This window comes from Mya arenaria, chromosome 11 (genome assembly GCF_026914265.1).
Source record: "Mya arenaria isolate MELC-2E11 chromosome 11, ASM2691426v1".
NCBI lineage: Eukaryota > Metazoa > Mollusca > Bivalvia > Myida > Myidae > Mya > Mya arenaria.
The window spans coordinates 25,915,830-25,941,885 of record NC_069132.1 but is presented as its reverse complement, the minus strand read 5'-3'; the positions used below and the strand labels follow the sequence as shown (position 1 = coordinate 25,941,885).

The following is a 26,056-nucleotide window of genomic DNA, read 5'->3' as shown; positions in this document are numbered from 1 at the left end:
ATTCCATGTTCTTTCCCTGGTTGAAAACAATGAAGCCTGTAAACCATCAATGACATACAGAATGGCATCATATAAACTTTGAAAACTGCAGATGCAATTTTTCACCTTAAATATACCATATTAGTATGTGTATAGGACACACTTTCATCCCCCAGAATTTAAAAAAATGCCTGTGTTCAATCAATAGCTTTAGACCAAAAATAAACTGAGTGACTTAGTAAATTCATGTAAGTAAACACATATAAATATATTGAAATGAGTACTTCAAATTATTTAATAAAAAAATAAATGGAAAAAAGGGTTTGCTAACTGTTGAACTTCAAAGGGATGTTACTCACAATCACTGGATTGATAATATATACATGCAAACTGTGAATTGGTATCATTGTGCACTGTCAAATGCTGTTCTCAATGTATTAAGGTGTGAGAAACGCCCTCTGCCTTTAACTAGAGTAACATACCAATAGTACAATTTGCGATGATTACCTGTTGTTTGTCCGCATTATGCAACATGTTTGTAATACTTAGCTGAAAGCTGTTGCGTTTTCAATTTGAATCATTATTAAAAGTTCATTGTTTACATGACAACATCAGAAAGAATTCTTACAAAATTAATATCGCATGGTTTACAATAACCAATTTGCCATTTTCATGATCCAATAAAAATTCAAAGTCAAAACAAACATGGTGGCTACTGATTTTGGCACTGCATCCAATCTATGGTATCAAGTTTTTTAACCCGAATTTTCTCATCCCTGTTTGCGTCCTATCTATCTTTAAGTGTCCTATACTCAGAATAGTACGGTACAAGTGGAATTATAAACAATTAATTTAAGTTATTATTTTCATTTCAAGCAGAAAATAAGAAATACCAATATTGCAAAAATACTTTCCAACACGTATAGAAAAAATGCATAAAATTTTAACAGAAAATCCAGGAACTAAAATATTTCAATGAACTTAACAGTGTAAGACTGTTACATCCATGTTATTATAATAAAAATTGAATCTAGTAAAATATAACCTGTAAGCCTGTAAAATAAATCCCTATAATGTTTAAAAATTTAATTTCAAATAAATCCAAATAACATCATTAATTTATCATAATTATTATCATCAACAAATCATAAACTTTTATTAACACATTTCTAAAAACTATGTATTAAACTCACAAAACATTAATTTCTTTATCCATTGAAAAAGAAGCATTAATTTCAAACAAGACTTCTGAGAACTTTTATACTACTATATTTCCGATTTGGACTGCTGACATATACAGAAATATCCCTAGACCAATGATGTCATTGTAGTCTTCTACAAATAACTCTATTAATCGGCACAGTATTACAACACCTGATACTATTTCTAGAGTAGGTGGGCATATTTTCATGCCATGAATTCAAAGAAAGAGTAAAATCAAGGAAAACAGTATTTTCTCACGTAAAGCATCAGAATTAAATGTCCTTTTAACAAGAAGTAACATAGTAAAATTATGTCATTTTAATTCAACTGAATAAACAAGTTTTACAATAATTTTTTCATCTTTAAAACAGCACTGTTAGAGGAACTATTTGACATCAACTTTGAAATCGAATTACTACTCATCATAATATCAGTAAACAACACTGTAAGGACTACTTAGTGAAATGAACAACAATATGTGTTCTACATAAACTTAACACAAATGGAAAGTAAATCGAATTAGAAGTTAATTGTGTGATTCTAGTCCAGAAAGAAAAAAATCTGACACTTTGGCATGCTGCATGGCCATTAACTGGACAAGCCTCTACACATGATAGAAATAGTCTTGGCGTCTTATTGTCATTCAATAAGGATCCCCCTGATGCAAAGTTTGACATTATGCAAAATTAGTCATTACTAAAATTACCTTTCTTAAACACACATTAGTTCTATGTAGCCAAAGAAGGACTTTTTGCATCTAACGTAACTGGTTTTTTTTTTTAAATCACTCTTTCACAATTTATTTATACATAATGAAACTGTGAACACTTTTACTTTCAAACGGTTATAATCATAGATAAAACAATGCAAGCTTTATAGATATACAGACAGCTGCTGAAAGGTCAATTAACGTGGTAACGAATATTTTTTTAATAATAATATATACATTTTTTTAAATTTCTTTTCGCCTGTAAATGACCATGATTGTGGTCAATCTAGTGTCCTTGACCTTTAATCTAAAAATCAATATGCGTCTGCAATAAGGATCTACAGGTCATGACCAATCTCAATATCAAGTTTGAGGACTGTAGGTCCAAAATTAACCATCCTCTTTATATTGACAACAAAATCACTAGTGGTCATTTGCAGGTCATGACCAATCTCAATACCAAGTTTAAAGACCAAAGCCAAAGCATACTATAATCATCAATCAGACAAGGTTAGGTCTACTGACTGACATGTGCAAAGCAATTAATATACCCTCTCTTCTTCCCAGGGAGACATAAGTAATCAGCTAACATTTATTATTTCATAAATATTCTAATATGTCTTTGTATTTTTGATCATAATTTTATTCTTCATATGAATTGCTAAGAGCCAGATATTAAACATTGTGCCAAGAAGGAACTGTTGAAAGTCATCGTGGATTATTAGTCCAAAGACAAAGCATCATTCTGGAATTTAACTGCCAAATTTGCTCTTTTATTTTGCTTTTAGAAAAAGTGATCTTAAGTGCCACACAGCAATGCATGTAACCCCTACAATAATTATGCCAAGAAATATATTATTTTTACATATATTTATCTATTCAATGTATGGCCCAACTTCATGTAATTAAATGAGCCAAGTTTTAAGTGAACAACTATCTTACAGGCTTTATAATTAAACAGGACTATAAAAAGACCCTGTACGCATACACAACAAGGTTGGCACCATTTAAATAAGTTGACATTGTACCATTTTGGATTTTTTTTCTTTGTTCATATTCTCCCATATTAAAACAATAGCTGGATAAATTATACATATAGCTTAAATATAAATTACCCTATTCACATTAATGCATGCTTATTATATTGAATATTGTCCTAACATTGTGTAAAACTGTTACCCCATAATTTTCGATAACTTGGGTAGTGGGTCCATTAACAACTATTTTTACACCATAAGAACAGCAACCAAGTAGCTGGTGCTAAACCGTACATTTAATTGCATGCAGCTAATTTAAAATGATTATCACTTTTACACACTCTTATTATTAAATGCTGTCATAAACAACATGGTACAACACATACAACCATGGTGACTGAAATCTGTGCTCGTGTGTAATATCGATACCTCAGGTAGTGGGAGCATTAACTATTACTTAAACACCAGCAGCCAATTATATACAACTGGATAAGTTATCCACATCAAGACATCTTTTGTCTTGATTGCACATAACAGCAATTTGATTGGTTAACAGTAATTATTGAATAAACATTGACCAATAAATTTACAGTTTTGTTAGCTTTTACCAAACTAAAGAAATAACCAGGCTCCGATTTCTCGAAAATTATTAAGTCCCTCATAACAGGATTAAGCTGAGCTCTCCATTTTGGTTTTCAATAAATTGCGTAATATTGCGTAATAATTAAGTTATATACAAATGGCTGCAGGGTTTTTATAACAATGTGGAAACCTTTTTCTCTGACAAGCTCACAAATGAGGTTGTGATAAACACTTGGTAAGCATGTGGTGCAATCTTCCTGGTAGTAAGAACTTACAAAGAATACATTGGACGTGGTTTGCATGTGAAGGTGCGCACAGTAAGAACGTATTTGGAACGTGTGAGACGCAGTGAATGCTTGGCAGAGACGCCATAAGGACGTAGAATAAACTTGGTAAAGCTTTTTTTAAGAATTCGACCGTGTCCTCGCTATGTTCGTCGAAATTGCAAGGCTGTAGTGCGGTCTTCATGGTCTACGTCTAGTGTGATGGGGGTATAAATCTAACAAATAATTACCTAGTGTTTCTTGGTCCTTGCTGGCCCCATCTGGTTGATTGGGCAGGCTCAGGGATGGGGTCATGGAGACGAGGGGGCTGTCATTGAGTTGAGGGACATCTTCAGTCTCCATGCTTCCCTATTGAGTAGAATATAACTGTGGTTATATGCATTGTGTATAACAAGGCATGGCTGTAGGAAAGCACTGTTTTACATAAATATTCATAATACCTACGCTACATCTAAAGGTGTTGAATCCTCATGTGATTTTGTAAACAAAATGAGAATGACTCCTTTTTCAATGTGACAGTTATAACCTTTGAATCAATATCAATGTTTAAATGAGATGGAAGGCAAATGTCACTTGTGATGAATACCCCCACACATTGTCTTGACAAAGAAAAGGTAAACTATTTCCATTTGGATAAATAACATTTATGGTGTTAAACATATGCACCAAAAATTGCTGAATTCATCTTTTCATGAATTATTAGCCGCACCCTGTATTTTTTTTGAAATTCTAAGGAACTTCTGTCAAAATATGGATGTTTGTAACCAGAATCCAACTCGACTTGTAGTTAATGGTGTTAAACATGTGCATAAAAAATTGCTGAAATTCAACATTTCATAAGTTATTGTCCAGAAAACATAAACAAATCAAACAGACTGACTCATAATCAACAAGCTCACTTCTATTTACTTCATGTACCCAATCAAACTTGCTTGGTTGGTGTATTATATTTGCTCACTCATTTTAGAGGATTAAAAAAAAAATGCCAGGACAATTTTTAGAATACTGTAAGTAATCAATGGCACTGACTGAGTTATATAACCTCAAATATACTTTGTGCATAGATTCTGGACATTGAAACAGGAACATTGCATTTCTTGATACCGATATTGTTGGATTAATGTCATAAGATACTAAGCAACAAAAAATGTGCTTTTATAACTTTCACCTCATGAATTATTATTTGACAAGAATATAACGACACCATTTTCTATTCATTTACCAGATCTCTGCTAGCAACCTGCATCTGTGTTCCATCACAATCCCCTGCCAGCCCCACAGCCCCATCACCGCTGGTAGCAGCAACGTGTTCAACCCCTTTCATGGGCATCGAACACTGCATCAGCTGCTGCTCGCAATACTTGGCAGTGGACACCAAATTCTGCTCCTCAAGTTCCACGATTCTAGGCCCCATGATCTGGGGCTCTAGGGTGATTGGGTGATGCTGGTTGTCGGGCAATGTAAGGATGGTGGTCTCCTCTCTGTTGTTGGCGTTCTGATGCTCCTCCAGCATCAGATAGCGTTCACCCTCCTCCTCACTGAAATCAGACAATGGAATGCCTTCTTGTAAATGCTGGTAGATTTGCTTACTCTGAGGGTGCCGCTAATTTTTGTTGGTACAAATTGAGTATTTTTTCTCTTCTAAAGAGTTTTGTAATTTTAAAGGAATTTATTTTAGATACATTTTACACTTACCGCCCCCGTACATCAGGTAGACAGACAGACATACGCACACAAGAGCAGACTTAAATGCACCCCTCCTAACCAACAAGGCAAAGTACAATGGCATCAGATTGTAAGATTTATGATTTGGAGAGTTGCTTTTTCAGTCATGTTGACTTCAGCTGTAGCAGGGATTGGATATTGTACAAAGATGTTATTAAAAACGTGGGAAGATTTTGAAGCTTTGTTGAAATTGTTTTCATTCATGCTTAGAAATAAACCTTATAATAATAAGATATTGCCTGCCTAAACTATGCAACACCCACTAGAATGGTGGAAATTCAATACTCATTTACTACCAAAGCGGTGGTAGACTAATGTCTAAAACCACAGCTCACGTGGCACAAAATGTGAACATTCTACAAATGATGCTTATTGACATATATAGTTTACTTTTCCTGAAATTAAACTTAATGGGGATGTCATTTAAAGACTTAAAAACATCTTTTTCAGAAGATTTAAGTTTGGCACGTTCAGAAACATTCAGATGCTGTCTAAGGATAGTTGGCTTCTGTTTTATTTATAAGAAATTTGATCATGTCAGCACGGACTATAATAATAATAATAATAACTATAATTATCCAGGATAAAGCCTCAATTTAATTTCATATTTGAATTATATTTATTCAACACAAGACCACTTAAAACAAAATTATTAAAATATGTATTCAATTTTACTTTTATTCTCAGTAATAGTTAATGTTTTTTTTTTCTTTACTAAACCAAGATGCAGCAAAATGCCAAATTAATTGTTCAGTAAAGCAAAAATAAATAAAAAAACTTAATGTTTGCTGCAATGTCTTTCACCAGCAAAATCATGCACAAACCTCTTAATAACCCACTAATAAAAGCAATTAATGACCTAGTGGAACAAGTGTATCACTAGAAGCGATTGATGCTCCCCAATTGCCCATTTTCTATGAAAAGGCAGAAATTTTAATACTGGTGCTGGAAGAAAGTGTATGTGGTTGAAGGGTTATTCATAGTACATAATTATGTACTTCATATAGTTGATTTTTCTTTATAACATGCTAAAATATGTAGAAGAAGAACTCATGTAGCATGAATGTGGATATTCAAACATTTTATAACAAGTAAAATATGATGGACAAATAGGGAAATACTTATAAACATAAGATGCGTCAACCAATCACCTCCTACCAAAATATGTGTATTACACTTGCTGCTTTTCCATGATCAATGGATGGTCAGGTTCAGGGCTTTTAAAACTTTGAAATTGGTCGACAGATAGGAAATTGCAATTCTTGAAGTTCAATTAAATTTCACCCAATAGTTTTTAAGTTATGCTCGGGGACAAGGAAAATTGCAACAGACCAACCAACCACAGGGTAACTGCAATATAACCCTTTTAAGGCATGATAATGGTTTTTGTGCTCTGCACTTCCTCTCATTGCAATCTATCTGTACTGGCTAAGGTCATAAACCCCAACGCTTTTGTAGGTTCTTTTACAATTATCTTGGAGAGTTTTTGTTGCAGTAAGTTAAAATTTCGTATGAAACATCTTTGGTTAATGTGACAAGATCTGTCAAAGTACAGGTTCACAAACTTTATCAAATTCATGTTGAAAATCGTTATTATATGGTTATTAAATGAACCTTCTCGAATACCGAACACTTGAAAAGCATTGGGTTTTTTTTAAGATGATACACCAATCTGAAAAAGTTTTGATGAATTTTGACTAAATGATGTCGAAGTAGATGCTGCAACTGTGTTTGAATTGGATCGAAGACAGCTTGATATCAATATAACATCAAAAACTTGATTGGTATTAACTTGCTAAAAGTCAACCTCGTGAAAATATAAGATCGTAAAATTATGATTAATAAGTAAGCTATATTAATTAAACACTTAGCTGCCAAGTAATTTATTGCTTTTACTGTTTTTCAAAACATGTGATTTAAATGTAAAGCTTAATTTCTATTTAAAATATCTTGAATGTAGGATAACATAACTGCGAGGCCTCAAAAGATGCACATGCACCCTGAGACGTCTTTCCACTGTATGCTACATCAAGCTTTAAGCATATTAAAACATTGAATGGCATTTTTAGAAAATATTCAATGAAACAAGATGAAACTTGCAAGTGTGACCAAAGCAAGCCTCTGTATTGATCTAGATCATCGAATAATTGATCACGGTAAACAAATGCATGTTTTAACAGGTGTTCGGGATTTGTGCCCAGTTCGGAAATGTACCATCAACCAGTATCTTAAGTTTCATTTCAATCCCTATTTTCCAAGATATAGCTCAGACAAGATCCCATTCTTGTAAAATATCAAGGGAGATAACTAAAGAAATGTGCCAAGCAGGATGATGGTTCTTTGTTCCACTTAAATCCCACCAATTATGAAAAAAATGATTTAGGGGGGATCACTTGGTAAGTATGCAAGATAGGATTATGGTTCCTGTGCACTTCACTTCCTCTGATTTTCATCGATCCATATATCAAATGTTTCTTCATTTGAAATAATTGCATGGACAAGGATGTGACAGACAACACATATTCTAGCTAGAGTAATGAGTCAACACGTGTTCTAGCCTGCAGAGTAATGGGACAACACATGTTCTAGCCAGAGTAATGGGACAACACATGTTCTAGCCGGAATAATGGGACATGTGTACTAGCCAGAGTAATGGGACAACACACGTTCTAGCCAGAGTAATGGGACTACACATGTTCTAGCCAGAGTAATGGGACAACACATGTTCTAGCCACAGAAATTTGGACATGTGTACTAGCCAGAGTAATGGGACAACACATGTTCTAGCCAGAGTAATGGGACAACACATGTTCTAGCCAGAGTAATGGGACAACAATTGTTCTAGCCAGAGTAATGGGACAACACATGTTCTAGCCAGTGTAAGTGGACAACACACGTTCTAGCCAGAGTAATGGGACAACACATGTTCTAGCCAGAGTAATGGGACAACAGGTGTTCTAGCCAGAGTAATGGGACAACACGTGTTCTAGCCAGAGTAATGGGACAACACGTGTTCTAGCCAGAGTAATGGGACAACACATGTTCTGGCCAGAGTAATGGGACAACACATGTTCTAGCCAGAGTAATGGGACAACACATGTTCTAGCCAGAGTAATGGGACAATAGGTGTTCTAGCCAGAGTAATGGGACAACACATGCTCTAGCCAGAGTAATGGGACAACACATGTTCTAGCCAGAGTAATGGAACAACACATGTTCTAGCCAGTGTAAGTGGACAACATGTGTTCTAGCTACAGTAATGGGACAACATGTGTTCTAGCCAGAGTAATGGAACAACACGTGTTCTAGCTAGAGTAATGGGACAACACGTGTTCTAGCCAGAGTAATGGGACAACAGGTGTTCTAGCCAGAGTAATGGGACAACACATGTTCTAGCCAGAGTAATGGGACAACACATGTTCTAGCCAGAGTAATGGGACAATAGGTGTTCTAGCCAGAGTAATGGGACAACACATGCTCTAGCCAGAGTAATGGGACAACACATGTTCTAGCCAGAGTAATGGAACAACACATGTTCTAGCCAGTGTAAGTGGACAACATGTGTTCTAGCTACAGTAATGGGACAACATGTGTTCTAGCCAGAGTAATGGAACAACACGTGTTCTAGCTAGAGTAATGGAACAACACGTGTTCTAGCTAGAGTAATGGGACAATAAAATTTAATATTTTAGCCTTACTAATGGGACAATAAATGTTCTAGCCAGAGTAATGAACAAGAATTTCTGCAATAATTATGAGTTAACAATGCTGGTGAAGCATTTTCTTCTGTCCAAGTCATAACTTTATTATTCTGACTGACTGCAACAGATACATAGACATAATCATGAAAAAACAAGTACATAGACAACTAGACAGACAGCAGGACTGGCAGAACCCTTGAATATTCACTCCTACAGAATATTTATAAAGATATCTAATGCTTAAAGGAGAAAAGTAAAAGTTACAATAAATATAGAAGCTAACACAGTTAATGCTCTTATGGTATTTCAATGTTCTCTCTTCATATGATTGACTGTTCTCACTATTATGCCAACTCATCTCAGTTTTTCTCTGTCAGAAAGGGGCATAACTCATATTAACCTGTGAGGTATGTCACCCGTTATTTCATATTCATAGTAACCATTTGTTAAAAGCTTTATGTATATAATAATATAAATGTATTTTTTTTTTTATTATGGCTAAAATTAAAGTTTTCTCATGGCACCTTGTAATGACCACAACAACAATGCTGATACCAGGCTTTATAACAATAAACCCCCCAGATGAGCTGCTGTTATATAACTACCCAATAAATTACCTTCAAAGTCATCAATACTTCATAGAAGAATCCAGAAGAAGGCCACATGAAACTTTTGGCATCTTTGATGGAATATAATCACTGAATGTTTTAACGAAATTCTGACATGTATAATTGCTTGTCCTTTAGTTTTGCGTACAGATATATAAAACTGTGTGCTAGCAGAAACAATTAAATTACAAACTTGTTACTGTTAAATAGGTACTGTATTTGTAAAACCTAGAATGGAGTGATCCAGGACATGCCTTAAATGTATCATAATTAATAATAACCGGATATTCACCACAATTTACCACAAAGACTAAGCACAACCAGGTCAATTCCAAGACAAAAAGTCACCTTTACAAGAAAAACAACCACTCAGCAATGTAACCTTTAAACACTCTTTACATCAACACGTCACCCCTCTTTAGACAGTCGGACTTCATCGCTTATTCTATAATTACATACTCATACAGGAAGGTTAACACATCTTGAGAGCGATATGGTTCATTAGAGAACAGGTAATAATTGATAATAAATGTTCTGGCTTCCTGAAAATGATACTAATGCATCTCCACATTTACAAAGGGAGGCAACCCACTCCACATATACATATGGGCTTATAGCAGTTCATTACCTTACATAAAGTTTATCACACATCATATAAGCTAGGGACTAGATATTAATTTCCTAGATTTTCATCCCCCCCCCCCCTCTTAAATGTATTGACTCAAATAGAAGTGTTTAACTGGGGTCTGTATTTGTGTTTCACTCTGGTACCTCCAGAACGGCATTCATTCATCCTGCCAAGCAAATGACCCTTCATCAAAGGAGGAAAAACTGCTGTCTGTTTGTCGCCATCCATCACAGTCAATCCAATCCGGTTGAAAAGTCAATTAGAATTGTAGTCAATCCAATTTATGATACCAATTTGAATGGAAAAGGGGTTGATATGAAATTGCAAACATAGTCAGATTACTTTACCTAATTAATTGGTTAGCAAACAACATTTTAATGTATAAGGGGCACGATCTGGGAGCAATTTTTCTCCCACCTATGATAAGTAGGTGAAGATAAAATGCCCGTATGGAACTCTTTTTTTAATGTCACCACATTGTAATTACCTCCCTTGTTCAAGACTGTTGTCTGTAGCATCATGAAAATCTTGTCTTGTGGCAATATTTAGAACGCTAGTAAATTATTTATCGCTTCAAATGTCACCATAAAACAGTTTTCGCGCACCTTTCAAGAAATAATGTTTCACTCTCCTTAGAACTATTTAAATACCGATTTGACTATTTACATAATCTGAATCACTGCGCGCATATCCGTGACTACCACGAATTATGGCATATACATACGCAATTATTTTCACTACGCACAAAAGAGTTCCAGCAAAAAAATACATTTTTACTTCATTTTGTTGAACTGATGTGGGAGAAAAAGCATCTACCATAGCCGCTCGTGTAAGATAGGTTCATCCCGACCCTCGCCCAGGGTGGTTTGCGGAAACTCGGTAAACCTCGTTTCCTCAAAACACCCTACGCTCGGGTCGGAATGAACCTATCTTACACTCTCGGCCATGGAAGATACTTATATTCTCATCAATATTTCCTATGAACACTGCCACTAAGTTAAATCCTGATTTGATAATAGTTAAGTAATTGTCTGTACAAGTAATAAAGCAACCCATTAATGAAGTATCAAAGGTATTAATATAGGTGAAAATGGAATATTTCTTTCTAAATATGGAAAGACAAGAATACACTGAGAAGACATGAGTTATTTTCTTGTTAAGACACATTTTATTTCATTATCTTATATTCATTTAGAAAGTGAAATAGGCCATAGAAAAAGTGAACCATTCAAATGATGATGCTCAGTGCTCCTTGTACAGTCACAGGTAGTTTGTTGGAGAAAAAAATAATATCTACAGTCAAAACTTGTTGGCTCGATATTGCATGGTTCGATATCACTCTTGGCTCGAACTGGATTAAAAGGATCAATTTCTTTTTACTATTATGTTCATGTCAAATTCGTTCAGATGGCTCGATATCTGGAGGGTCGATACTTTGCCACTCTCAATGTCATTTTCGTGGTTCCTTAAGTAAAAATTTCACATTTGTTTGCTTGGTACGATGTCTTTTTTGTGGGCTCAAGTAAAAATTTCACACCTTGATTTGTTTGCTTGGCTTCATTACGTAAAAGGCGCTTACCAATTAGAATTGCTTGGTTGGTATCATAATTATTATCAAATTTAAATGGTTAAACAGTTTGAGCAAACATGACATCACTTTAATTTCTGTTCATTTAATTGGCAAGAGTACAAACGTTAAAATTATGGTACAACCTATTTAGCTATATGCTCATAGGGTACTCACTGTATAAAGATTGCTTGTTTACAGTTTTCCCATATATGTTTTCATATTTTTACTGCTGGAATATTGAGACAGCGGGTTTCAACTGTTACCATAATATATTAAAAAACTAAATTCCTGATGTGTTCTAGAAGTGGGAGATTTTTATTTTAAAAAAAGTAAAAGTAATACCGGTACATACCGTTTTGAGCCAAAATTTTCAAACTGGACACAAAATATCTCCTTTACATTGCTGTCCATTTTAAACAGGTTATTTCAAAAACTGCCATTATTAAGTTTTTCTGCAGTGTTTTGAAAAATTTTAAGAATGATTTCAATTCTGGTATAATTTTTAATTTTGCAGTGCATTTTGAGAATGCATGGCTTCCAGAAATATTTTACACAATAACAAATTGTTTTGTTAACAGAAGATCTGTTGAATCATTTCACAGTTTGTTTGCATTTTGCAGTTTCCAAGAAAGTTCACATACCGTTAATGTCACAATTCTCACTGGTGATCTCAGACCAAATGGGGTCTAAGACAACCATCCAAACTGTGAACATGAGGAAGGTACCACAGGTTGTGCACAAGCAAAGTCATATAAAAAGATCCTTATATCCACATGAAACTTTGACATCTTTGATGAAATATTATCACTGAATGTTTTAATGAAATTCAGACATGTATAATTGCATGTCCTTTTGTTTTGTGTTTAGATATGTAAAACTGTTGGCTAGCAATAACAATTTTATAACAAACTTGTTGCTGTTAGATAGGTCCAGTAATTATACTACAGTGTATTGGACGCTAGCATGGACAGGATGAAGGCAAAAATGTGAAAAATTGGGTAACAAGAGCTGTCACAGAGACAGCGCGCTCGACTATTCCGCCGCTTTTCAGTGTAAGGATTGAAAAGTTTTGGCAAAACATGCATGGATCACTGTTAGATTAGATTTCAATGCAATACATGATGTGTGGGGATATTAACATAAATTTGGTTACATGCAAAATTTTAACCAGAATTTTAAAGTGTAATGATAAAGGGCCATTATTTGCAAAATACAGTTATCAAACTTGGTTAATTAAGTAGGTTGGATGGTTGAGTACCATTGTATAAAGTCTCAATGCAATATATCAAGTTGTTGCTGAGATATTATCCTATGTGTGCTAACATGCAAGACCTTAACCAGAATTTCTAAGTCGCATAATAAAGGGGCAAAAATTATATAATATGAAAGATAGAGTTATCTTACTTGATTAAATAAGAAGGTTAAATGGTTGGGCGCCTGTGTGTAAAGTTTCAATGCAATACATGATGTATTTGCTGAAGCATCGACTTAAAATTTAACATTCAAAACCTTAACCAGAATTTCTATGTTGAATAAAAAAGGGCCATTATTTGAATATATTGCAAACTAGAGTTATCTTACTTGGTTATTTAAGTAGATTGGATGGTTGAGTACCATTTTATAAAGTCTCAATGCAATTCATCCAGTAGTTGCTGAGATATTAACTTATGTGTGCTTGTACGCAAAACCTTTACCAGAATTTCTAAGTCAAATAATAAAGGCCTATTATTTGCATTAAATGCAAAGTAGAGTTATCAAACTTGGTTAATTAAGGAGGTTGGATGGTTGAGTACCATTGTATCAAGTCTCAATGCAATACCCCAAGTAGTTGCTGAGATATTAACTTATGTGTGCTTGCACGCAAAACCTTAACCAGAATTTCTAAGTCAAATAATAAAGGCCTATTATTGGCATTAAATGCAAAGTAGAGTTATAAAACTTGGTTAATTAAGTAGGTTGGATGGTTGAGTACCATTGTATAAAGTCTCAATGCAATACCCCAAGTAGTTGCTGAGATATTAACTTATGTGTGCTTGCACGCAAAACCTTAACCAGAATTTCTAAGTCAAATAATAAAGGCCTATTATTGGCATTAAATGCAAAGTAGAGTTATCAAACTTGGTTAATTAAGTAGGTTGGATGGTTGAGTACCATTGTATAAAGTCTCAATGCAATACCCCAAGTAGTTGCTGAGATATTAACTTATGTGTGCTTGCATGCAAAACCTTAACCAGAATATCTAAGTCAAATAATAAAGGCCTATTATTGGCATTAAATGCAAAGTAGAGTTATCAAACTTGGTTAATTAAGTAGGTTGGATGGTTGAGTACCATTGTATAAAGTCTCAATGCAATACCCCAAGTAGTTGCTGAGATATTAACTTATGTGTGCTTGCACGCAAAACCTTAACCAGAATTTCTAAGTCAAATAATAAAGGCCTATTATTGGCATTAAATGCAAAGTAGAGTTATCAAACTTGGTTAATTAAGTAGGTTGGATGGTTGAGTACCATTGTATAAAGTCTCAATGCAATACCTCAAGTAGTTGCCGAGATATTAACCTATGTGTGCTTGCACGCAAAACCTTAACCAAGGGGTGACGTCGACGCCGACGTTTGGGTGAGTAGTATAGCTCTCCTTATTCTTCGAATAGTAGAGCTAATAAAACTGAATACCATAGATAGGACACAGTGAAAAAATGTCAAAATCGGCAGGTAAATATACCGTATTTGTTTTGACAAATTGTATTGAATGGTGAAAATGGAAGAGGTTATTAAATAGTACAGCACATATACATAAATAATATAATACATTAAAATAACAATCATAACAATAATCTCATGTCCGTCTCCTCGAAGCCTTCAAATTATTGGTTGTCGTTGTGAATTGTAAACAGAACAGCCATATACTTTACATAAATGTTCTCAACAAGTCAATATATTCAGCTAAGTATTACAAAGATGTGGTATAACCAGACAAACAACACTGCCATCCCTCAGGTTGTGCTATGGTTGTGGTATGATACTAAAGTAAGAGCAGAGGGAGTTATCCACATCTTTAATAACACATGGACAATTAATGCACAATGATGTCACTTCACAGTATGCATTATTATTTATCATCATTTTAATTATTATTTATCATCATTTTAATACAGAATCATACTACTTAAAATCTATCATACAACATTGATTCTTTTAAATAATGAAATATGTTGATTGGTACAACTGTACCTGATTTTCCACGAACCTGATATATCTGAATCCAACTGACATGAGTTCTGTCCCTTAGAAGTTTAAAGTAAAAAAAAAAATCAACATTTAAAGTTTAAAGTAAAAAAATCAACAGACACCCTTTCTTTCATTAATTTCTCTATTACAGCAAATTCGACCAGAAATTGAATCTGAAAAAAAATGTCAGAAGGTCGCAGGCATTTTTTTAAATTGAATTCCGGGTCATAAAAGGTGCACCATATACACAGTATAATTTGGTACTGTTACCTGTAAGTGTAAAACTGAGAATGGAGTGATCCAGGATAGGACTAAAATGTAGCATCAATAATTTGCCACAATTTCCCACAAAGAATAAGCATTGAACCAGGTGAATCTGAGGAAATAAAATTACATAAACCTAATGGGTTTTTTTTGGAAAAGGGGCACAACTCTTATGTTACCGAGGCAAGTTACCATAAGATCAAATTTGACAGAGAGCCCTTTTCGGTTAAAGTCATCGAATTGAAAAAGAGATAGGAAATTAAGCCCTGCCTACAAAATGGTCCACATGTTTTTTTACAAGCAGGTTTTTCAGAAAACAACTGAACTTATGATAGCGCAACCTCACTGCAGCAATTAAGGCAGCCAAATTTAAGCCACAGGAAGCTAATTGGCACTCTAACTTATCATTTATCAAAATACATAGTTCATGGTTGTAGAGTGCTTGAAAGACAACAGCTAAAGCAATTCACTCCTTGTTTCATCATGATTTCATATTAAATACATCAGTAATTCTGCATACAGTTTAGCTGACGTCACAGATGATGTCAAAAGTAAATCCTATATGTCAGTTGAGACACTAAAATCAAGTTTACCGTAAAGTTAGTTCATGATACATATTTATTGGTTCATTCTGACCATAGGATGAGTGCAACACTTTTAACCTATTGTGTAGATCAAACTAGATAGAACTTTATCTAAAGAAATCAAGAAATATCTTTTCGAATTTTGTTTTATACCAAGTAACGGAGAAAGATAATGCTTAATTACAACACTAACAAATAATGAAAAGGCTGTGTTTTAAATCAATGGATAAAAGCAAGATTTAATTGTAAAATTGATAAAAAAAGTTAAAATGAATCAAAACATCTAACCACATAATAGCATAATATATTGCCAGCAATGATTAAACAGCTATTCAAAAGTATTAAAAATTGTTAAAGCTACAAACGAAAAATTACATTACCGAAACATTGTATCCCTCAATATACTGCAAACACTTTAAGTCTAGCAACATTTTGCAACAAATTGCATGTGTGCAGTAACAGTATTGCGTAATAATGAAGTGTTATAGGTATTTAAAAGTTAAGATAGGTGAAAATGGAATGTTTCTTTCTTAATATGGAAAGACGAGAATACACTGAGAGAACATTGGTAATGACCTTGTTAAAAGGAATTTTATTTCATAAACTTATTTTTCAATAAAAAAAATGAAATAGGCAATAGGAAAAGAGAACAATTCAAATTATGATGCCCAGCATGCAGTGTTCCATGTACAGTCAGGTAGTTTGATTTCTTTCCAAGTGTGATTAATAATATCTATTTTTCTATATATTAATACTAAAGTCCAGATTCGTTCCGGAAATGGGAGTATATCTAAATAGTCAAAGTAATATACATACCCTTTTGAACCAAAATTTTCAAAATGAACAAGAAATATCCACTTTATTTTGCTGTCCATCTTACAGCAGTGCCTTTACATAATATTATACACTTTATCAAAAGACAATCCTGAATCGCCCATGAAGCAGCCATATTTTTGCATTTTATTTCAGTATTTAATATCCACTCAAATTTATCAGCCATTTTTTAAACTTAAATCAACTTTCGGAAAATTCATGAAAATGAGTATACACAAAAATTTCCTCCTTTCAGATTTTTTTAAACCATATTTCACAAACCGAACTGATAACCACAAAACTTTCCTTCTTTTAAACATGTAAAAATGAAAAACTGCACCTAGTGAGGTGGTTAGATATTTTATTTTACCACTTTATAACAGACCACAAACAAAGAAGCTTTTCTATAGAGCTTTTAAGAAATACTGAGTCTAGCTGAATCCAGCTTAAAGATATGCATTTTATTTCATGTGCAGTGGTATATACACATCATTTATTATTAAAGATGCAAAGCAAAATTTTATAGAGCCAGACAAGTTCTATTTTGAGAAATGTATCATTATAACCAAGCACTATGCAGTTATATATATTTTTGCCTGACTGGCATAAGCCCGGCCCAGTCTGGCTGCTGAGAAATAGTTAAAGATGCACTCTTACTCCCAAATAAGATGTATTACAATAAATATAATTGTTTTATATACCAAAAAGGATGAATAATTCAATAATATTTTTGCGTTTTCAGCTGTTAAAAACATGGTTTTAATCTTGTTATCAGTAATTCATATTTTCCATAAATGCATTATTTAATTAGTAGTTAAAGGTGTATCACTCAAAAAATTTTTTTTATACATGTGTATGTATTGGTTTTGAATAAGAGTGTCACTTTAAGAAAGCAAGATTGAATAATAACTTAGTGTTGGCAAGAATGGCCAGCGCTCATGTGCAAACTTCTATATAACCCACTAATTAATGACTGAAACAAACTTCAGCTGATGTTTACTACAGAGTCTTTCTAAATAATTACATGAGAACCTGTACGTAATCTAATTGGTGAAGACATGATGAACCTTAACATTTCAATTCTGGTACAATTAGTGCATTATGAAAATGTTGGTTTCCAGAAACATCTTACACAACAATATTGTTTTTTAACAGAAGAAATGTTAAACGATTTTGAATCATTTTCTCAGTTGGTTTGCAATTTGCAGTTGCCAAGAATTATTTTTTCATGACAGTTCCCATAAATGCCCGGATGACAATCATCATTATTGATCTGCGTCCAAATGAGGTCTAAAACAAACATTCAAACTGTGAAAATGGTGAAGATACCACACTCATATAGAAAGAGCCATAAAATATATTTCCATCCTAAGAACATTAATATATGAGGTAATGTCACACCATAACTGCTACATGTATATTTTATTGTAAGAACAGACACAAGTGTCAAGTTGGTCTCACTAATTAAAGTATCATTCAAAGACTGCTTAGGATAATAATGTTTCTCCTTGTCAAGTCAACACTGGCAGAGGGCTTTAATAAGTTATTTCCCTTCTTCCTGTTCAATCCTATATTTAGATAGGTTGTATACAAAATGCATATTTAGAAATTAAAAAATATGTAAAAAAATATTTTTAATCTATAATACTAGAATGAGGCAGAGACAGAGTTCACAGACTTTAGCATGGTCAGAATGCCTAAATAACATTTTTATATGTTAAGCTTTTTACTTCATTGGGCCTTGAACATGTTTTTAAATTATATTCATGTGTTGTGTTCAACCCTAACTGTATCCCTGGATCCAAAGGTCACCAAACTTCCTGGAGGAGCACCATGCAGAGCCAGTCCAAGTCAGGTGACCCATTGGGACATAATAATGGTTTGACAGGCAGTTTGATATGAACCCCAAATACAAGCAGAAATTTAATCACAATCAATGTGTTTTTTATTTGCACAGCAGGTTATAAAGTGCATAAGATTGGTTTTCCTTGTCGATTTCTGGTTGTCAACTTCTGGTTTCAAGTTTTTCTTGATTGAAATTAATTTGCACTTTATCAGTTGTAATTAATTCTGTATATTTGAGATGACAGCAGATCTATATTCACAATAATTTGCATTTTCTTTAAAAAAACAACAGGATCCTGACTTCAGGAATGGCGAAATATAGTTTATATTCAACCCTCAGCTTTTCATTTCTTTATTTGTTTGAAATCAAGCAAAAGGAATACATTAGAATCCATAACTCTTCATTTATACAATTGATTTCAATCATGATTTTCTACAAGTGCCAATGCTTACAGTATTTACGAGATCAGGGGAAGTGTCTGTGTCAGTTGACTGGTTGTGGAGGGACATAACTCTGCTTTTTCAATGTGATCATGTTACGAGTATTTACGAGATCAAGGGAAGTAACTGTGTCAGCAGATCAGAGGTAAAAGGGACCAGGGGAAGAAACTGTTTTAGAATCACTTTGTCAAGGGGCAATGTCATTTCAATAATACCTCCAAAAAAATAATTTCATATTGACATGAAAAGTTCACTTGGACAATATTTAGGGCGTGTATGGAGACTGCTCTTGATCCACTAGTTATATACATGTAAAGTAACATAAGCAAAGGCCTTACCTGATGACATAGTTCATACAGACGATGTACTGGGCCTTGTTGGCAGTGTTGTAGATGATGGTAGCGCGTGTTTGAAGCCACACCCATGCCTCGTTCTTACTGATGAAGCGATAATACTTGCTCACAGATGAACCCTTAGCTATCACTGAAATAAATGGAACATTTCAATTAATAATATACCATGCACTTGAAATTGATCAGACTTTCATGAAAAAGTATGAAATATCGTGTACCATGTTTGCAGGTGTTTGCTTTGTTGTTATCCATTCATTAATTCATAAACTCCTATCTTGGAATGGCAACAAGCGAAGTGGGTGTAGCAGTTCTATAACTCTAAAAACACCATGTAGATAAACTACAAATCTGTTCACTTATGTCATAAGCTATATATTTAATGTCATCTTTGACAACATGGTACAAACAGTTATGTCAACTGCAACCCTTGTGCCTGAATTTATACACTTACATTTAAGCGCTCGTGTATAATCTCAAAAATACGGTTTGTTGATGCCGTAATTATTACATAGTCGGCAAAAGCGCTTGGTTAAATCATAATAACTCGTGTTTTTTTTATGCTGTTACCATTACCTAGACGGCTAAAGAGCTCATGTAAAATCTCAAAAACTCGGGTTGTTATGTGTAACGTAACGAATACCAAGTCAGCTAAAGCTCTCGCGTAAAAAATCATGTGGTGCATGCCGTAACTATAACAAAGTAAATAAGAGTCCATTTACCAATCCCATTAGTGGAGACACAAAGTTCGATTCGGTCAGGTATGTGCAGTTTTAATTTTCCAACAATATTCCTCAACGGAAAGCAATTCTATAGAAAGTAATTTCCGCCTATATTAATTTCCAGAGAGACCAAGGCATTATAAATCATCAATATTAAATAAGTCATAAATTGTAATGCTAATATGAACAAAATAATTACTGTTTATATTGAAGCCTCCATAAAGAGAGATTGTTTTTATTTTATGTCACGAATACTGTGTACTAGGAAGACAAATTTAAATTCCTGCTGTTAATTTGATTTCAAATTTCCTACTCTTGAGATAAGATGTTTCCTGATTTAGAAAAACTCACTTCCCAATCCTACAATTTTTTTAAGCAGTGATCTCCCCTGGTAAGTAGAAAAGATCTCTGCCGCCATGAGTGAGCATAGTTGGATTTCCGATATATTAACCATAAAACCTCTAAAAAAAAGTGTTTTTTTTCTCTCCTTTTTTGAAATTTTCATCAAATTTTATTTATTCAAGGTGCATTGAGGTTAAAATACAAAAAATAAAATAAAGATAATTTACAATGTTTACCAATATGCTAAATTTATGTGGTCACGTGATTTGCATGATGGCAGTGATTTTCGACTACAGTTAGGGAAGTAACAATGTAAGGAGTTATTAGGCAGAAACCAGTTTTTCTATTTTCAGTAACAGTGACATTGATCTTATGACCCCAACCCCCTCAAAAGCATTCACAAGCTAGCTCTTCAGATAAGCTACCTTCACACCAACTTTCATCACTATCCATCGATTCTTACTGAAGCTATTGGGCAGAAACAGTTTTTCAATTTTTCGTAACTATGTCCTTGACCCCACACCCCTCACAAGCATAAACTACCTTCACACAAACTATATCACTATATCTTTCAAATCTTACTTGAGTTATTGGGCAGGTACTATTTTTCCATTTTGAGTAGCAGTGACCTTGACCTCGCCCCCTTAAAAAACAATCCCAAGCTACCTACTCACCAAATTTCATTACTATCCATCATCCGTTACTTCTTTCTAAAGTAATTAGGGAAACCACTTTTCTATTTTTATTCACAGTGACCTCAAACTTGATCCAACAGTAACCTTTCTATTGTTGGGAAGAGAAAAGATGCACATATATTTTTATATAAATGGCGGGTATAGCATTTTTAATAATAAATTCAAACAATGGGGAACAATGATGATAATGGCATTACAGCTACAATTAGTCATCAAGAATTTTGAACATAAGCTAGAATACATCCTGTATATTATAAAGACATAAGGTTGGAGCATTATCATTGAGCTCTTAAAGAAACATAAGGATATCCGTTCACTGTTTTAGTGATGTTCCGATGATCGATTATAATCGAAAATTGATTAGTTTGGCCTGAAATTGGCTACAACCGATTGTTTTTTGTCATAATCGATCATCGATTCAACCGCAGAGTTGTCTTTCATCTTTTCTCTCATTATTTAATTGTGTTTGGTCAATTTCCACCAATTTTCTCCTCATTCTCTTCATTTATGCATTCGAAAGTGTCAGTTGTTATTGTTTTCAATATGTCTGAAAGCAAAAAATTCCCATTGTAACATCGATTATCAGTTACTTTACTGGAACCAATAATTGATGGTCCAACTGGAACCGATTACCAACACTACTTTCCACATTTTCTAATATATTTGTTCATATACTTGATATGTTGCAGACCCGTGTAATTTAACTAAAGATTTAAAATAAAAGATAAACCGAATCACTTGCGTGTAAAATGGTTTTCAATTAATAAGATTATTTCGTTAAGTTAACATTTAGTTTACAGATAAAGAGAATAATACTGTAACATACCATCAGTTGACCTTTATTGAGTAAGTACAAAAGAACCCAGCCACAGTTGTTTGTAACCCTGATGTTCAGCCATTATTTAAACCACAGAAATATATCACTGCTTCCACCTGTTTGTTGAAATCATTCCTCAAAACTTTGTTCCAGCATGATTTTCGTAATCAGAATGTGCTAATGTTTGCAACTGTTATAGTGTTTCCATAATAGTAAGGGTGCAGTGTAATTTCTCCCAGCAGAAAATTGAATACATCCACTCTGTGTTTAATTAAATTAATTCTTTCTATTATCATATTCTATTTAGTTTTATTACTTTATCGACACTAAATATAATATGAGAAAGAAATAAAAAAAAGTGAAGCACAATTGAATATTCACCAAAAATAGCTAAGTCTTATTTATGATGAAAAAACAAAAACAAATTTAATTCTAGAGTACAGTTTGTGAAACTTTCTGTTGCAATATTGCAAATGTTAGGAAATCATGATAAAAGCATACATATACCTATGACAGTAAAATAAATATTGCTGAGTGGCGCTTTCCAAATGTCATCCTTATGGTGTGAGCCCACAACAAAATGAAAAGGAATGTAAGGAAGACCAAATGCTAAATTTTGTCATTTTGTTTTGGTGCCAGTGATAAAAAGGCAATACGGAACTCCCTGGCTGAGATCAGCCAACATAAACAACTTACAGTTCTGATGACAAATGCTGACTTTCGGGGCATCGATTGGGTTGTGGAAATTATATGCCGTCTTCCCCACTACCTCATTTGGCTCGTAACCAATCAGGGTTATGATCCTGAAATAAAATAAAACTCAGGTTAAACAGGTGCACGGCAATCAGATGACAATGCTTACTGACCAAGTAGCTTATCTTAAAAATACTTCAGCCAGTATTGGTTACAACTGCAGCACCAGCTGATGACAATGCTTTCTAACCAAGTAGCTTATCTCAAAAATACTTCAGCCAGTATTGGTTACAACTGCAGCACCAGCTGATGACAATGCTTTCTAACCAAGTAGCTTGTCTCAAAAATACTTCAGCCAGTATTGGTTACAACTGCAGCACCAGCTGATGACAACGCTTAATGACCAAGTAGCTTGTCTTAAAAATACTTCAGCCAGTATTGGTTACAACTGCAGCACCAGCTGATGACAATGCTTTCTAACCAAGTAGCTTGTCTTAAAAATAATTCAGCCAGTATTGGTTACAACTGCAGCACCAGCTGATGACAACGCTTAATGACCAAGTAGCTTGTCTTAAAAATACTTCAGCCAGTATTGGTAACAACTGCAGCACCAGCTGATGACAAAGCTTTCTAACCAAGTAGCTTATCTCAAAAATACTTCAGCCAGTATTGGTTACAACTACAGCACCAGCTGATGACAAAGCTTTCTAACCAAGTAGCTTATCTCAAAAATACTTCAGCCAGTATTGGTTACAACTGCAGCACCAGCTGATGACAATGCTTTCTAACCAAGTAGCTTGTCTTAAAAATACTTCAGCCAGTATTGGTTACAACTGCAGCACCAGCTGATGACAAAGCTTTCTAACCAAGTAGCTTATCTCAAAAATACTTCAGCCAGTATTGGTTACAACTGCAGCACCAGCTGATGACAATGCTTTCTAACCAAGTAGCTTGTCTTAAAAATACTTCAGCCAGTATTGGTTACAACTGCAGCACCAGCTGATGACAAAGCTTACTGATCAAGACTTTAAGTGACTACACATGAAGGTTGAGATGACTAAGGGCCACAACTTAAATTTATGTACTCTGGCCGATTTAATAACTTGTGCCTTGGAGCATAATAGGACAACTGTTCGTCTGTTGTTGTTAAATTCCCTCAAAACTTGGATTTAACATCTTTTGGGAGCAAAAAAAAATTCTGCTAAAATTTATATAACTATGTGTAATGTCATTATGAATGTGTGTACCAAGTTTTATGTGTAAAGCATTAATTCCATTGTTTCATGTTATTAGCGTTAATCTAATTGCTTCTGAATTTTTAACAAAAACACACCACTTAAGGACCAACAACCTGGTGACGTCTCTTACACTGAGTGTACATGTTTCCTGCAATAAAATGTCTTATACAAATGTCATTTTGAATCTTGAGTGACAAATAATAGCATTGAATTATCGTTTAATGGGGCTTTCTTCGTAATGAAATCATCCCCTTTTCTAATGATAATTGTTGTCTGACAAACAACCCTTACAAACCTATATAACATACAAAATAATACCAAGAATTTGTAAATGATTGCTGTTCAGCAGATTGCACGTACAGTTTTATTAAAATGAATAATACAAATGATCAATAAGTTTCTTTCCCCTCTGACATTCAAAGTCAATTACAGAAACCTTTGTGACAATCTGGCATAAATGTTTCATGGGTATCCAGAAGTCCTACTCCAAGCTATTTTCCATTATTTTCCAATTTATCCTTTAGTGTCATCATCAACCATAAATGTTGATCCAACTGTTAAACCAGTATCTGTTAAGAGCATTGATTTGTCTCCAGGTGAAAAAAGCTTTCAACATAAATGAAGGTACCTCGAAAAAACTAACAATATCTTGAAACACCTGCACGCCATATCATTTTGAGAATACTGAAAAGAGACTATTTGAAAGGATTTTTCAAGTCACTGCAGCGAACATCAACAAGGTGTTTGACAATTTTCTTTCACCATATAAATATATAAGCTTGCTATTTATTTCAGATGATTCCAACACAGAATATAAAACATCTAATAAATGAGTGATATTCATGCTTGGTAATGCCTCGGTCACATTTGTCAAAGCTGCAGTATAGGGTCTGAAATATCTACGGTCGATAGCAGTTATAGGACCACTGCAGCATTTCTACGGTCAGATACTGTAGCAGTCACAAATGTTAGGGTAGCCAAAGGGTGTATTTTGAATTTGTGGAGACAGAAATTCTATGGCCACCTTACAACATTTGAAGTGATGATGCATGCTGCCTAGGGGCCTCCCTGGAGCGGGTTTAGGTTTTTGACAAATAACAAGGCAAGGTAGGTAAACCTGCTCTTCATGCTGCCATGAGTGTTGTACAGATGGCAAGCTGACAGAGTACAGGAGCCACCATTGGCCTTGTGTTGCCCACAGCGTGTGCAAAGTAGTCTAAAATAATAGACATTAAATACGGGTTTCTGCTAAAGGATTTCCCATATCAAAAATCCTAAAAAAATCTGTCCACATACAATTATTTGGACTAGGTGTGCAAGATACGGCAAGGCCACTGTACAATCTCCATAGTGGATTTTTTTTGAGCTTGGCAAAGGTCAATTGTATTTCAAAAGACCCATGAGCAGGGCCACCGTTTGCCTGACATATGGTTGCCATAGAACTGCATGCTCTACAGCATGGCTACAAAATATTACAACAGCAAACATAGCAATGAAAAAAAAGTTTTCACTCTATGATATTATAATACTACGGCGACACCCCATAAAAGATATAGGGATTCTATATGAGGTTTATTTTTTTAAAACCCTGTAAAAAAGAATGTAAAATAATAATGTGAGAATAGCCATATAGGTATCAATAATACAAAGTTTCATCTAATATATTGAATGGTTTGAGTCATAGTCTAGCAGCGACATCCCCATCTCTTCCCGTGACAATTAATAGTATCTAAGTTTTCAAAAGTACCCTCAATCTAAATGATTCACAGCTACATTACAATTAGGAAAAATTTATGTATAAAGAAAAAAGATCTCCAACCATGTAATGTTTTAAATGACTGAATACCCAAATGAGCAATTTAATTCCTGAGCATAATAGTTTTAAATGGCATTTGAAACTGTTGCGGACATAACTGTCACAGAAATCCCGAAAGAGCAATTTGAGATTCGTTGAGAATTGATTCTGCCCGCAGCCTAAAGCTTTCCATTCTCAACATCTAAGAGAAAGCGAGTGATTAAGATGTGCGTGATGTGTTTGTAATTCACAAAATCCTGAA

At 34.2% G+C, this 26,056-nt stretch overlaps 1 protein-coding gene across 5 annotated transcripts in view; it reads right to left on the bottom strand.

Moving 5' to 3' along the window:
* Positions 1-26,056, bottom strand: part of LOC128207677 (hypoxia-inducible factor 1-alpha-like) — a 151,615-nt gene that overhangs the window by 7,094 nt on the left and 118,465 nt on the right. For all 5 annotated transcript variants that reach the window (XM_052910744.1, XM_052910742.1, XM_052910743.1 and 2 more), the window contains 4 exons: positions 22,765-22,871; positions 19,481-19,625; positions 4,957-5,272; positions 3,965-4,082 (listed from right to left, as the gene is read on the bottom strand). In XM_052910744.1, coding sequence (XP_052766704.1) covers positions 3,965-4,082; positions 4,957-5,272; positions 19,481-19,625; positions 22,765-22,871 — 686 coding nt within the window. The remainder of the gene's footprint in view (positions 1-3,964; positions 4,083-4,956; positions 5,273-19,480; positions 19,626-22,764; positions 22,872-26,056) is intronic.